General features: G+C 40.2%; 2 protein-coding genes across 2 annotated transcripts in view; one reads left to right on the plus strand and one right to left on the minus strand.

Moving 5' to 3' along the window:
- Nucleotides 1-3,474: 3,474 nt before the first annotated feature.
- LOC139950928 (alkaline phosphatase, tissue-nonspecific isozyme-like) lies at nt 3,475-12,440 on the minus strand. Its single transcript, XM_071949767.1, has 5 exons — nt 12,322-12,440; nt 6,718-6,745; nt 5,820-6,038; nt 4,270-4,444; nt 3,475-3,668 (listed from the first exon to the last, which is right to left on the minus strand). Exons 1-5 carry the CDS (start codon nt 12,438-12,440, stop codon nt 3,475-3,477), a joined length of 735 nt encoding a protein of 244 aa, XP_071805868.1.
- A 465-nt stretch (nt 12,441-12,905) lies between these two features.
- The window catches only part of LOC139950929 (uncharacterized), a 43,103-nt gene continuing 41,238 nt past the window's right edge, over nt 12,906-14,770 (plus strand). Inside the window, exon 1 of the mRNA XM_071949768.1 lies at nt 12,906-13,350. Within this exon, the coding sequence (XP_071805869.1) occupies nt 12,906-13,350 (445 nt within the window). The remainder of the gene's footprint in view (nt 13,351-14,770) is intronic.

Genomic DNA, 14,770 nt, shown 5'->3' on the forward strand with positions numbered 1-14,770 from the left:
GTCAAGATGGCCACACCGTGATAAAGGTTTATAATCACGCTGTCACCATCTCGGTCATGTTCCCTGTTTCCATAACAGTAATGAATGCTAACATTCATTGCGCAAACATGGCACCAGACTATTATTTTGTCCAGCCTCAGTTTTGTTACAATGAGAATGAATGGAGTAAAATCAAGATGGCCACACCGTAATAAAGCAACATCATAGACGGAGTTTTTGTCAACCAAGATTCTAAAACTAGGAATACAAAGATAAACGATGGCCCTAGTTTTTAAAAATGTTTGCTTACAACCAAATTACAAGTTTGCAGAAAAGTCTACTTTGGTGACAAAATCTAGTAGGTCGGTTGCATGTTTGCTATATTATTCGGCCGTCCATGCCAACCTGCGTGGTCTTGTTATCAACAATGAAAATACATACAATCTGTGACTGGACAATGGCATCAAAGAGACAATGTAAATACTCCAGATAACGAGGTTTCAGATTGTCAAAGATTTTATAAGCCTCAAAAATAAGAGGTAGGGCCAATAACGATAACCTCTTGTGAAACAGCAGCAATGACACAAAGGGCTCATGTAGTATTGTCCAAGGTCTTTTACGCAAGCACCGGCTCGCTACTATGAATTCAAGAACTGCATAGTTACTATACTGCACGGTATATAACAGTACTTAATACCGTGGGGTCGAAGCATGGTTTTTCGAGGTTGTTGTACCTCATACAACGAGGCTGCAACTAGACTCGGTATCAAGTACTGTTATGTACCGTGCGGTATAGTATCTATGCAGTTCGTGAATTCAGAGCTGGCCGGTGCTTGCGTAGAGAGGCTTGGACAAGGCTAGGGCTCATAAAACCAATTCACCAACACTCTACAAAAACCAGAAACCTGTATGTTGTAATAATAACTTACCCTCAACCATAAGGAAGAACCCGTCTTTGTTCTTCTGAAGTATCTCAATGACCTTTTCTACCATCTCAGACAATGAGGGCTCACCCCCTACGTCATTCATTCGGTTACCTTCAAATTGCATGTGACTGGGCTCAAACAAACCTGAAAGGTAAGCAAAGTTAATACAACTGTCAAATAAAAGTTTCAATATTAAATCGTCCTGGCTTTAGTTACAAAGTTCAAACCTACGCCTTTTCACTTTTCCGTGAATAAATCAGATAGTCAAAGGTATCCTCCGTGATTGACTGCTCCCTATTAAGACGGACACGTAATATTATTGTGATATAAAAAAATGAGTGCAAACAAAGTAATGTAATGATGTACAACCAATACTTTTAGGTTTGCTGGAATATAAAACGTGTTAAAGACACTAGACCTTTGGTAACTGTCTAAGACTAGTCTTAACAAAATTTGAGCTCAATTGGTCTTCGAACTTGCGAGATAATAATGAAAGAAAAAACACCCTTGTCACACGAAGTTGTGTGCTTTCAGATGCTTGAATTCAAGATCAATTACGGCACCTAGTCTAAATAACGTGCCAAATAAGTGACACAACCTTCGATACCAAAATGAATACATGAACGTTTAGCCCAAGATTTATGCGGCGCAAAAGTTGTAGGCACAATCATGTTCCGAACGACATGCCTTGGTTGGCTGTGCCATACAGACGATTGTTCGTACTTCTTCAAATTGGTACATGAAGCAACAACTCACCTAAAAGGTTGTCAGTTTCAAGTGGATTGACGTCTTTAAATTGTTCCAAATTCCACACGTACTTGCTGTTTATCTGCTTGCCATTCGTCTTAAACAAAACATAATATTGTAAAACAATTAGTGAAACAAATCCTTGCTTGATTGTTTCAATTCGTAGTATATAGCAAGAGCTTCATGTGACCGAAAGAAAATTAAATGTTGTGGAACTATAACAAACATCTATAAAGTCAAGGTTTGATCAAGTGAAACTATTTTGATGAGAGATACTTCTACAAGAACACAACATTTTAAAAGAACATAAACAGACAAGAATAATTAAAGGTGAATAGATTAATGACCATTAAAGACACTGGACTATATTGGTAATTGTCAAAGACCTCTCTTCTCACTTGGTGTATATCAACATTATGCATAAAATAACAAACCTATGCAAATTTGAGCTCAATTTGTCGGCGAAGTTGCGAGATAATAATGAGAGAAAAAAACTCCCCTGTCACACGAAATTGTGCGCTTTCAGATGCTTAATTTGGGACCCTCAAAATATAATTATGAGGTCTCGAAATCAAATTCGTGGAAAACTACTTCTTTCTCGAAAACTACGTTACTTCAGAGGGAGCCGTTTCTCACAATGTTGTATACTATCAACCTCTCCCAATTACTCGTTACCAAGTAAGGTATGCTAATAATTATTTTGAGTAATAACCAATAGTGTCCACTGCCTATAAATAAGTTTGTCTGGATTGTTGAAGATCATGATCGTTTTTACAAATCCAAAATTATGTATGATGTTACTAAACATTTGATTGACAAAGCTCCTAGCTTAGGAGTAAAACGTAACTACTAGTACTAAATTACATGTAAAGTATACATTATACATAATTTTGGATTTGTAAAAACGAATCTTTTATTTCAGATTCATTACCACTTTATATTCAGTACATTCCTCCTATCTTCTATAACTACGCACCATGCTGTCTCTATGGTAATGTCAGCGCCTTGCGGCTCATGGACAGTTATCGATTCACCATTATCGACTTACCAATATTGACTTACCATTGTCGTTTTAGCATTATCTTTTCCCATTATCGATTCTCGATTTCTGAATCACAGTTATCTTTTTCCTACTATCGGTTCACCGTTATTGATTCACAGATATTATCGAATCACCATTATCGATTCACCAACATCGAATAGTCGTTATTGATTTACAAATATCGACTCACCAATATCGACTAATTATTATCGATCAACCATTATTGATTCACCTTTATCAACTCAGCATTATTGATTTCAGTAGCTCGGTTTCTATGGTATCTGGATGGGATCAGAAGCTGTTAAAGCAAAATGGTGCAATAGTCATCAATAATTGGGTTTAAGTTTTATCAGGTTTACAAACCAATGAGATTTCGTCCATCAATTCTAGATTCATGAAGAATTAGTATAAAAATGACCGTACCATGAAGTTGGTGGTCGGCATGCAACAATGACTAGCAGGAAGGGTATTCTAGGAATCTGCTTCTTAAATAGACGGACACCATGCATAAAGTGATACTGACAAGTTTGAAATAATGGCATTCGCCAGCCTTTCATTATGTAGCACGCTTGAAAAATTATATAAATTGATTAACTGTTCTATATCGTTCTAATTTAACATCTATTATGTTCTATATCGAGTGCTTCCAGCTACCTGTTTCATTGCAGGTCAATTTGTGAGATACTCTGATTCAAAAACCAAAATAACCCATGATATTGGTGAGGGTATCGAACAATCAAACGGTACATTCAGAATAGTGAACGCAAACACTGGTTTGTGTCAATGTTGCAGATTGAACTGTGTACCCTGTCCGAGTGTTATGAGTTGCTGAGCGATGTCAATGCAACTGATGTCAGTTTCCTTCTGCGGTATATCACAGTCACACTCCCAGTCTCGATGGGGCGAATGTGCGTAAAGTGCGGCAGGGGTAGCGTGTGTCACACGGGCAGTGGTGACGAATCCCGTTGCATTGCCTTTAGAAAGCACACAAAGCAACGAAAACCTAAGTAAATAACTAGCATTTATTAGCTATATATTCGATCGATACAATTTCCAGAACACAATATTAAAATTATTACAAAACACTTGACAACAAATCAATGAAAGTAAATCATACCTATTATACACACATTGACTGGCAATGAGGTAATTGTACGTCTACCCCCGAGGGACTTTGAGTGACCAGAAGAGGGACCTATTTCCCGAGGCTGAAGGCCAAGGGAAATAGGCCCTCTTCTGGTCACTAACAGGCCCGAGGGGGGAATTGACGTACACTAGTACCGAATTGTGCCAGTCAATATTGTGTATTATTATACAGCTCGGTCTTAAATGTGAAATGAGAGCAACACGTGGAAAAGTAAGGAAGTTTTGTAGTTGCTGTTCACGGTTCAAGTCAAGAGAGGGCGCTGTAACCGGGCACTATTTTCAAAAAACTAGTTCCCGCAAGACACATGCAACCGATCACTAGACTAAGCTCATCCCACGAGACCGTGTTTCATCCAACCAGAATATAGAAAAGGCAAGAGGTGTGTTATAAAACATTATATGAATATGTTGACGTTCTTTTAAACTTACCAGACTTTTGAGCAGATATCATAACAGACTCCACATTAGCATTGAGACTAGATTTACAATCTCCTTTAATAGCAGAATCGTCTAGCCCTATCACTGCTGTCTTGGTTTTAACACCACTAAAATAAGCAGTAGCCGTACCAGCCGAGTCCGGTACTTGCCTATCGGTATTGTAGGTCTAGAGGATGAAAGAGGACAGGAAATATTCTCAGACTAAATGCTCCGTATGTTTGACCACGTGGGGCGCACTCAATATAGTGGGTGCGTTCGTTTAGCTCTCCTGGGTCGACCCCGATCTGCCCCGGTACGTTCGAATAGCTTTGACGGGGCTCACCCGGGTCAGCCCCCCCCCCCTCCCCCAGTGCCCTGCTTGTGGAGTGGGTCACTTGGGGTGATCTGAGGTGCATACCATCACCACGAGAGGGCGAGTGTGTTCGTTCGATTAGCTCTTGTCAGGGGTTCACGCTAGAGGCCACTCTCTGGCGTTATCATTTACGAGCCTCGAAGTGTGACGTCAGATGTTCAGGCTATAGGGTTATACTAGCCTGAACATCTGACGCCACACCTCGAGGCTCGTGAATAACGCCAGAGAGTAACCTCTCGCCTCTAAGGTCAATCCCCGTCTATCCCCGTCTCCAATCGCCGTCAATCCCGTCCCACGATTCGTCCTGTACAGTTTTGATCAATGTTCTGCCACTTGTTGCGCCGTTAATGTTGCTTGAGAAAAGGGTTGTAATGGCTCCTTTATTATCCTTGGTTCATATGAATGTAATGTGGAGCTACGTTTTCCAGTCTTTAATAACTGTTTGGGGATGAATTAATAAACCCCGTGATACAAATATGTTTGATAGCGCCCTCATTCGGTCAAAAGTACGGCGCATTTCTGTTTGAATGTCCAAATTTAAAGTACAGGGCTGCGTATTGGCGGTCGTACCAATAGATGTTTCAGTCATTGTCCAGTGATTATCCAACGTCCAATTCAACCGCCAAAAACTCACCCATGGCTGGCTTAAAGTCAGCGCCAAAATAATCTGCAGTAATTATGCAAAATGACACTCCCACAATATACCGGCATTGGTGCAAAATCATTCTCTTAAAATCGCCACAACCGGCAACTTTCCGCACAATAGTTAAACAATATTATTGTAATCATATATAACATTTGTTATTACTTTACCGTGACATGACTGGGCTTGTTTCGATGCGGCACCATGAGAGTGTGGGCTTCGACGAGTGCAATTTGTTTGCATGAACATTCCACGATTACTAGTGAGTTACTCCTGCATTGCAGTTTAAAAAGTAGTAGTAAGGGCGTGTCATGTATATAAACCAGTGGGTGGATTAGTCTAGGACTAGTCTTATCTCGACTTAGGACGAGTTACTCGTCCTAACTTTGGACTACCCATACGTTTTTAATATCTCCTAGGACTAGTCCTAACTCTTTGTGAAATCGACCCCAGGCCTGCTTTAAGTGGGGAGGTTTTTTAAACGGTGAAGATCTCCTGCAGTAGTTGTTTCAGTGTGTATGTTCGAGACGTAATAATTATTGTTACCTTTGACAAAGCTACACTAGGGAACTTATCCCATTCGAGGTCTGTTTCTTCCCCGTGATCTCCTTCCAGTTGCCCCTTGAGAATCCTCGCAGCCGTCACGGTTGTTCTACCCATCCCATCTCCCACGAAAAACACTACGTTCTTAGCTTTCTTCGTATTGAGTGTTTGCTCTCTGGTAATAGCTTTCTGCAAACTGTAACTAGCCAGGTCATTCCAGTACTTCGCACCATACAACGATTAATTTATACAAACACTACAAACACTACTCGAAGACAATCAGATAGTGTCGTCTGCTCAGAACTGAAAGATCATTGGTGGAATGTTATGGGTTTCGTGATTGAGCTTTTGCAGATGTTGAAGCTCCTTGTAAATAGGATAAATTGATCAAGAGTGCACTTACAAAATAATTGTTGACATAAAACAACTTTAATTTACTAATTAAAATATCCATTTGTTGATTATGGGGGGTATTCATTTTCATTTAATTAATCACTATACAGATATCTAATTGGCATATAGTTCTAAACAGTATTGTTATATTAATTGCAACACCGAAAGACATATACCGGGTATTTTGTTATGAGATTAAGGTGTGTTCTTTCTCGACCCTCATCTTCTGTGTTTTTCGATAAAAAAATGTCGGCTGTAATATTTGTTGTGTTCGTACGTCGTTAAACTATCAATAAAAGACAATGGAACAGGCCACATTGCGTCAAAAACTCAGGTTCTATTCACGTGATAACAACACGCAAAACACCAGAGCTCTCGTACAACCAGATCTCGCGTGAAACAATGTGATCACTAAGTCTGCATACATTATCATATTCAACTTTGATCCGTTGAAAACTCAAATGGGACTCTACTCTATTCAAGCGAGAACCACTATATGCCTACTTACTTTGTGGTAGCACTTTGCCTCCTGCAGTCTGCATATAGATCCAAATTAACCATATTAATGTTGAAATCAAAGTAACAAAATCAGAAGTAATGAAACAGTGTATACCGATCGTCACCGTTTGTATCCGACTGAGGTCATAGTCAGTTTGAATTACAGACTTCATAACTATAGAACAGCAATAACTTATCATATTTAATTTCATATTTCAAATGGCCATTATCTATATCGGTACTTGTACTATATCATCAACTTCACATCAGTATTGTTTAATACCAATTAATCTACTGTGAAGTTTTACAAAAAATGGGACTCCTTCAAAGTATTGTGCCGAGGTTAACTCTGCATTTTACTAAAGTGGTAAACTATGTCGGTCAATTTTATACTTTGTGTTACTGTAGCGGTTTTTCAGCATAATTGTATGAGGAGTTGTAAAAAGATTTGTTTAAAAAAAAATCACCTCGAAAAACTAATAGTTACGAAAGCCCTCCAGAAAAGAAAAAAAGACGATGTTTACATCTGTGACAGATGTAGGCTTGATTCGTCATAATGGGTTCACCAACGCCTCCCCTCCCATCCCTACCCCCACCCCTCCCCGCGTAAATAGCGGATGGCGTATCAGCGTTACAAATCCTTAACGATTGAATGTGCGTACAATCTAATTACATACACGTTTTGATGATTCCGTAATGATGGACTGTAAATTGCTATAACCGAATCAAAATATCTTGGCGTTTTTTTTAGCACTATTCGAAATAGTTGATCCTCAATGTACACGTTCTTAATAAATTGTAGGCCTCTCATTGACATGCTTGGAGTATTTATCAAATTACTGGGCCCTCGACTTCTTCAATGCTATTTATTTATTCAACAATCTTCTCCTGCATTTACAGATATTTGTTTGTTCATGACAAAAAGTAAAACAATGGAAAAGGGGAGTGGACGAGGTCTTAAGCGTTTGTCTAAAATCAACAGTATCTTAGGCCCCGTTCCCACTGGACCCCGCGTTAATTTGCCCGTAAACAAAAGACTAAGCCGAAGGCAGGCCGGGTCCTTCATCTACGACCACAACCCCGCCAGTTTGAAACGAATGTTCAAGACTATGACTTAGCACAATTTATTCTTACTAATATAGCAAAGCCATTTTTGGTTTACATGAATAGGCCCAAAACAATTGGAATGGACTTGTAAGTTCAAACTTGTGTTGAATAATTCCTGATCAAAGTTTGTATAAATCTCTCATAATATGCATTTGCAACTTGTCTGTACTCTGAATGTAGCTGGGGGCAAACGTGTGTAAACACCTTTTGTAATATTGTCAAAGACCAGTGTTCACTCTTGCCGTATCTCAACTATGCATAAAATAACAAACCGGTGAAAATTAGAGCTCAATTGGTCGTCGAAGTTGCGAGATAATAATGAAAGAAAAAACACCCTTGTAACACGAAGTTGTGTGCTTTCAGACGCTTGATTTCGAGACCCTCAAAATCTAATTCTGAGGTCTCGAAACCAAATTCGTTGAAAATTACTTCTTTTTCGAAAACTACGTCTCTTCAGAGAAAGTCGTTTCTCAAAGTCTTTCATACTGCCAACAGCTCCCCTTTACTCGTTACCAAGTAAGGTTTTATGCTAATTTGAGTAATTAACCAATAGTGTACACTGCCTTTAAGCACATTTTGACGATTTTGAGATTTTCAATATATGAACGAGTCCTTTATGTCAAAGAAGTTGCCCAAGATGGGGACAGAATCTCCGGGGACAGATTTCCATGAGACACCGGCCCAAGGCGGAATCCTGCCATACGTGTTTTTTAAAACAATCAAAATTACTTCAATCTCATCCAAAAGTTCATTTGATTGTTTTTGATTTTTGTGGTTTGTATTGATTGTTTTTGCTCCATTGAATATTCTTGTTTCCCAAAAGCATTTGTGCGTTTCGGTGGTAGTATACTCTGACAAAACAAAGAATACAATTGAAAATCAGTTTTAAAATACCCTTTAAGGGCAAAGGCAGGACACATTAATAGGTAACTCTCAACCACTAGTGAGTCTTTCCACTTGGTGTATCTCAACATATTCTTAAATTAACAAACCCTTGAACATTAATTTGAGCTCAATTGGTCGTCGAAATTGCGAGAGAATAATGGGAAAATCACCCCCGTCGCACAAGTTGTGTGCTTTCAGATGCCTTCAGTTTGAGACCTTAACAACTCGAGACCTTAAATACTTCTTTCTCAAAAACTAGGTTTCTTCAGAGAGAGCCGTTTCTAACAATGTTTTATACTATTAACCTCTCTCCATTGCTCATTACCAAGTAAGTCTTTATGCTAGCAATTCTGTTGAGTAATTACCTATGGTGTCCAGTGCCTTTAATGTTGCTCTGTTGGTGGCGCACTCTACTATAAATACATTGTCATTGCATTTCGATTTCGGAAAAAAAACCCACTGAGTTAGTGTTAGTAAACATATACTTCAAAAGAGTGGAAGCACGAAAGAGATCCATCTGAACAGTATAAATATTGCGTACACAGTTCTTTCTTTGATAATAAACTTGCACTTTAACTCACAATCATCAGGGAAATACATCAATTGAGCGGAAATAGAAGGAAAACGGCCAGGAACTTCAGGAAGCAATCACACAGTGCAACCCAGTAGGGCGGATATACATGTAAAAACACCATACCATTAAAGCGTGTACAAATTGATCTCCGTTGGTAACATACAGCCTCATCCAAACCAGTGATAGAGTAAGTCACTGCTTTCAATCAGTGACTTTACCACATACACAATGTAGTGTAGAGTTTTACACCATTGGTATCCATTCAACATACAGCCTCATCCAAACCAGTGATAGAGTAAGTCACTGCTTTCAATCAGTGACTTTAAACACATACATGTAGTGTAGAGTTTTACACCATTGGTATCCATTCAACATACAGTATCATTCAAACCAATGGTAGAGTAAGTCACTGCCATAAATCAGTGACTTTAACACGGTATTGATCCACAATTGTAACATACAGCCTCGTCCAAACCAATGGTAGAGTAAGTCACTGCTTTCAGTCAGTGACTTTTACACGTATCTATGATTGGCTGCTCATCGATTGTCAATCAAATATCAAAGTAGACTGATGAGCTCTTCAATGAAAATACAGCAGTATTTAAACGCGCTGCACCAGCAGCAGTGCTCATAACAACTTTGCATCTTATCGGAAGAGAGAAACTGAGAAAGTTTGTACTACAATAACACAACATCAAGGTAAGTGTTTTTCGTTATACTGTCGGACCCGGACTTTGGCTTCTAGATGCATGCGGTGTATTTTAGGGTAGCCTATTATTTCAAGAAGATTGCAGTTTTTGTCAAAGAAGGGGCACCACTCTACCCAATAAAGCAGTAACATTTACGGTGCTTTACCTGGCAGCTGGTGCCAGGTAAAATGCAGTAAATTTCACAGTAGCATTTTTGTAAATTGTGCCTTGAGGGGGTAGTTTGCTAAACTCCACTTTGAAATTTACTGCACTTTTAATACGTAGCACCCTGGCTGCCAGGTATACAAAGCACCGTAATGTTGACGGATTATTTTTTATAGCGTATTCAGCTGAAGTTCTCATGTAGTGTTTGTGTCACTTGCTCTCTGCCAACATTAGTGTACTGTGGTACTGTTTGGTGGTACAGACTGTAATGCCGTTGCATTTCCCGTTTAGGAGCAGCAAGTTCCGCTGGTATTCTGTACATTGTCTTGTTCAAATAGTGGGCAATAAAAGTTTACCTAGACAGTTTCAGTTGAATGTGCATGATATTCTGCTCGTTTTAATGTGTGTGTACTCTTCATTCAAAAGCTGTCAACAAAATTAACAACAAGTACTGATGAAATGGCATTGTGTGACATGAACACTTTGTTATTTTGTTTTACAAAAACAAAACAAGATTGAACATAATGCAACACTTTCACAATTATTATGGTGATCGGTGTTTTGTACAGCCGACGTGGGGAAGGGGTAACCGAGGTGAAGCCGAGTTTGGCTGTTTGCCCCAAAAGTTTACCCAAAACCTGGACCCCGTCACGGCGGAGCATGCAACATTAATTGTTTTATTTTACCATGATATCGATTCCTCTTGTTTACGATCCTCCATTATTGTTACGACAATAGTGACACAGTTTAAAACTATGACAGCATATTTTGTAAGCCAAAACATGGTGGCACACTGTTTAAGGTGTTGTCACTTGACGTTTTAGCCATCGTATGTCAACGTATGAAAATTTTAGCGAGTACGCTGGCGTACGTCGATTAATTATGGGTGAAGGCCCCGTCACACCTTGACGTTTAAGCCAGCGTATAGCGACGTATGACAATGTTGGCGACTACCCCGGTGTACGTCAAATAAGTTATGGATAACTTTGTATAAGTTAAGAGCACGATGAAACACGCTGATATACACATCGATGTAAGTCGTGTGGCTCATGAAGGCCCTGTCACACCTTGACGTTTTAGTCAGCGTATGCCGACGTTTGCAAATTTCTCTAAAACGTTGGCATACGCTGAACTATCGATGGATTTTTCAATTTTGAGCGTATACGAAGCGTATTCATAAGGAGGTGGACGGATGCATACCGTAGAAGTAACTTACACAGAGCGTTTTCATAACGAATGCTTAGCGTGTTGACGGCGTTAACAACTTATGTTCTACGATGGTCCAACTACTGCATAGAGCGCGGGGGCAGCGTTTTGCCGACGATCACATACAGTAGCCTACAAAGAGGGTGCCTCTCAACGATTGAAATAATAACTGCACTTGACATCGTATTAATCCTCATGCGAATCCAAATTGTATATACCGATTCACATAACTCTGCCAATACACCATTACATGGTAGCTGTAAGTTTAGAAACAAGTTTAGTAACTAGTTATGTGGTCATCCGGAACACGTCAAATACGTTCGACGTAAGTTACTAATACGGTCTGAATACGTCCAACTCGTTATCAATAGGCTTTGTATACGCTCAAACTTGAAAAGTCCATCGAAAGTTCAGCGGATGCCAACGTTTAAGAGAAATTGTCATACGTCGGCATACGCTGACTAAAACGTCAAGGTGTGACAGGGCCGTAAGTTAAGATCACGCCTAAATACGCCGATATACGTCTTTGTATTATGCTTTGAACCTATGTCGAAATTATTTGACGTGTTCCGGACGACCACTTTTGATGAAATTAAGTAGTGGCAGCGTATTGGGAAATCGGTATACACAAATTGGGTTCGAAGGAGAATACAGTGATGCCAAGTGCAGTTATTATTTCAAACGTCGAGGTACCATGCAATACGCTGCTGCGCGCTATGCAGTAGTTAGACTATTTGTAGATATCGTATCTTTTTACACGAGGAGAAATCCTCACAATGTAGACAAGTTGAGGAATCTTTCTTGGATTATAAAATGAGCGAAGTGATACGGACATGAGCTCAATGTAAAGGGTGTTGGTTTTATCTCAAACAAACAATCTCTTGTTGATATAGAGGCATACGCGCCCCACCCTGTATCTTCCCTGTAATTTTGGAATCTCTGTCAAGTCGAATCCGAGATCCAAAGCCGTCTATATGGAGATCATTACTCTGGGTTGTTTTGTCTAACAATGTCTCGGTGAAGGATACCAGAGTCTCTGTGTTTACGCATGTGATTAAACGAGCTCATCCATTTGGGGGCATAGGGAACGGCAATGGACAATACCATTGTTGGGAGAAAGATTCTACCGGTCTGATTAAATTTCTTTCCCCTCACCACCCATATTTCCTCTTTTTCTCCTTTTAAAGTTGTTTATAATTGTCTGACAGTTGTTTGGGTGTCATTGGTTGAAGATCAAACGAGCCAACGGCACCCTGCCGTAAGCTAAGTAGGTACTCAAGTGTGTAGCGGTAGCCACTTTGTTGTGTGGAGCGATTATTTAGCTCAACACAACATAACACTTACGATCAATACGGCCAGGTACATAATTTAACACACGCATACTCATTCCAGCGAAACACAAATTGACTAAAACGTGGTTAATGTGGAAAGTAGCGATAAAGAACTTCCACAAACACATGGATAACGTGAATAAATAGGAGCTGACAAAAAACTGGTGGTCACCGCTAGAGTAGCGCCTGCTATGGCTGCATGTTTTTTATCGTTTGTTTTATGTATCCTATTAAATTACAGATGAAGATTACCATAGCAACAGTGACCCTTTTTCTTGGTATTTTGCAAGTTCCGTTCATGGTGGCTAAAACAGCAGTTTCACCTGATCCGGAGACGACGTGTAATTCCTGCTGCCGGGGCCCAGCCGGTATACCGGGAATTCCCGGGTCAAATGGGAACCATGGTCAAGGGCTTGTAGGGTCCCCTGGTGAGGTAGGTCAACCCGGGGCTAAAGGAGACATGGGGTCAGATGGACTAGTTGGTGAGCCAGGCGCTAAAGGGGATACTGGACTTAAGGGAGATCAAGGAGTCGGTCAACCAGGGAAACAAGGACCTCTAGGTCTGTCTGGGATGAATGGTCTGAATGGGGAGAGAGGTGAACCTGGACCAGCTGGACAGACCGGCGAAGCAGGTGAGCCCGGGGGAAATGGAGACATCGGGTCAGATGGACTGGTTGGTGCGCCAGGCGCTAAAGGGGATCATGGACTGAAGGGAGAGCAAGGAGTCGGTCAACAGGGCAGAAAGGGACCTCGAGGTCTGTCTGGGATGAATGGTCTGAAGGGGGAGAGAGGTGAACCTGGACCAGCTGGACAGACCGGCGAAGCAGGTGAGCCCGGGGGAAATGGAGACATCGGGTCAGATGGACTGGTTGGTGCGCCAGGCGCTAAAGGGGATCATGGACTGAAGGGAGAGCAAGGAGTCGGTCAACAGGGCAGAAAGGGACCTCGAGGTCTGTCTGGGATGAATGGTCTGAAGGGGGAGAGAGGTGAACCTGGACCAGCTGGACAGACTGGTGAAGCAGGTGAATGTAGTTCGCGACGGTCCGCCTTCACTGCAGTGAAGAATACCGCCTTCATCTCTCCATCCTTATTGGATACTCTGCCCTTTGAAGAGTTACTGTTTTCAGAGGAAGGGACTGATTTTAACTTGAATAGCGGCACGTTTACGTGTAATGTGCCTGGGGTATACGTATTGATGTTCTCAATCTTAAAATTTTCAAGTAGGTCTGACCTATTTGTCAATCTGATGAAGAACGGTAACCTCATTGTTGCAGGGGGTGTACACGCTGCAGGTTTATACCATCATGTGAGCAACAGTGCAGTGATTCCCCTGCACCGTGGAGATCAAGTTCACTTAGCTGTAAACGGTCCAGTATATGGTGACTCTCCTTTCACGTCTTTTACTGGATTCCTGCTGTACGAAATCTAAATCTAACATACAAACACACGGAAACGTTTAAATGTTTTAGACAACGATTTAAATAAACTAATATGCAACTATATAGTTTTTACAAATATAATAATAATGAGTTAATCGTGGAAGATCGAACGTGTGTTTAGATGAATCGAATAAAATTACTTTATTATTAATTGTTTTATTATTTGCAGGACAATAATTATGGAAAAGACGTTTTATTTGAACACTTGATTTTGCAAACGTGTATTGTGACAAGAACTTTCAACGTGTTTTTGTCACGTAAACAGTGCTATAAATATCAGTTCATCCCTTTTTTGAGTTTATTACATTTTCTGTAAAGTTTGAAATTTCTGCAGCCTGTAATTCCGTCCGAGGGTGCAATGATGAGTCCTTGAAACCATGATGAGTCCATAAAATGCAAAATGAAACTACGCAAGAAAAACTGACAGTTTATTAAACAGTAAATACAAAACTTCAGATTCCTTGATACAGACTAAGACTTATAATTCATTATGGCCTCCGATTGTGCCGGCAATTTTATTTCAAACATTTTAAATTGGTTGAAAAAGCTGTACCCTGTTAAGGCAACAAAATACAAATAATTCACCTAACAACTGGCTGGTCTTCTGTTGATATATTCGTTAATGTACAATACTTATGATATTAAACTAACGACAACCTGTGATCAA

This window comes from Asterias amurensis, chromosome 18, assembly GCF_032118995.1.
Source record: "Asterias amurensis chromosome 18, ASM3211899v1".
Classification (NCBI taxonomy): domain Eukaryota; kingdom Metazoa; phylum Echinodermata; class Asteroidea; order Forcipulatida; family Asteriidae; genus Asterias; species Asterias amurensis.

Excerpts from the sequence above, each read along its gene's own strand:
- LOC139950928 (XM_071949767.1), bottom strand. The coding sequence starts at position 12,440 with ATGGTATTGTCCATTGCCGTTCCCTATGCCCCCAAATGGATGAGCTCG. Across the intron at positions 4,445-5,819 it reads CTAGTGTAGCTTTGTCAAAG|ACCTACAATACCGATAGGCA; the intron begins GTAACAATAATT and ends TTCATCCTCTAG. Across the intron at positions 3,669-4,269 it reads GATATCTGCTCAAAAGTCTG|GCAATGCAACGGGATTCGTC; the intron begins GTAAGTTTAAAA and ends TGCTTTCTAAAG.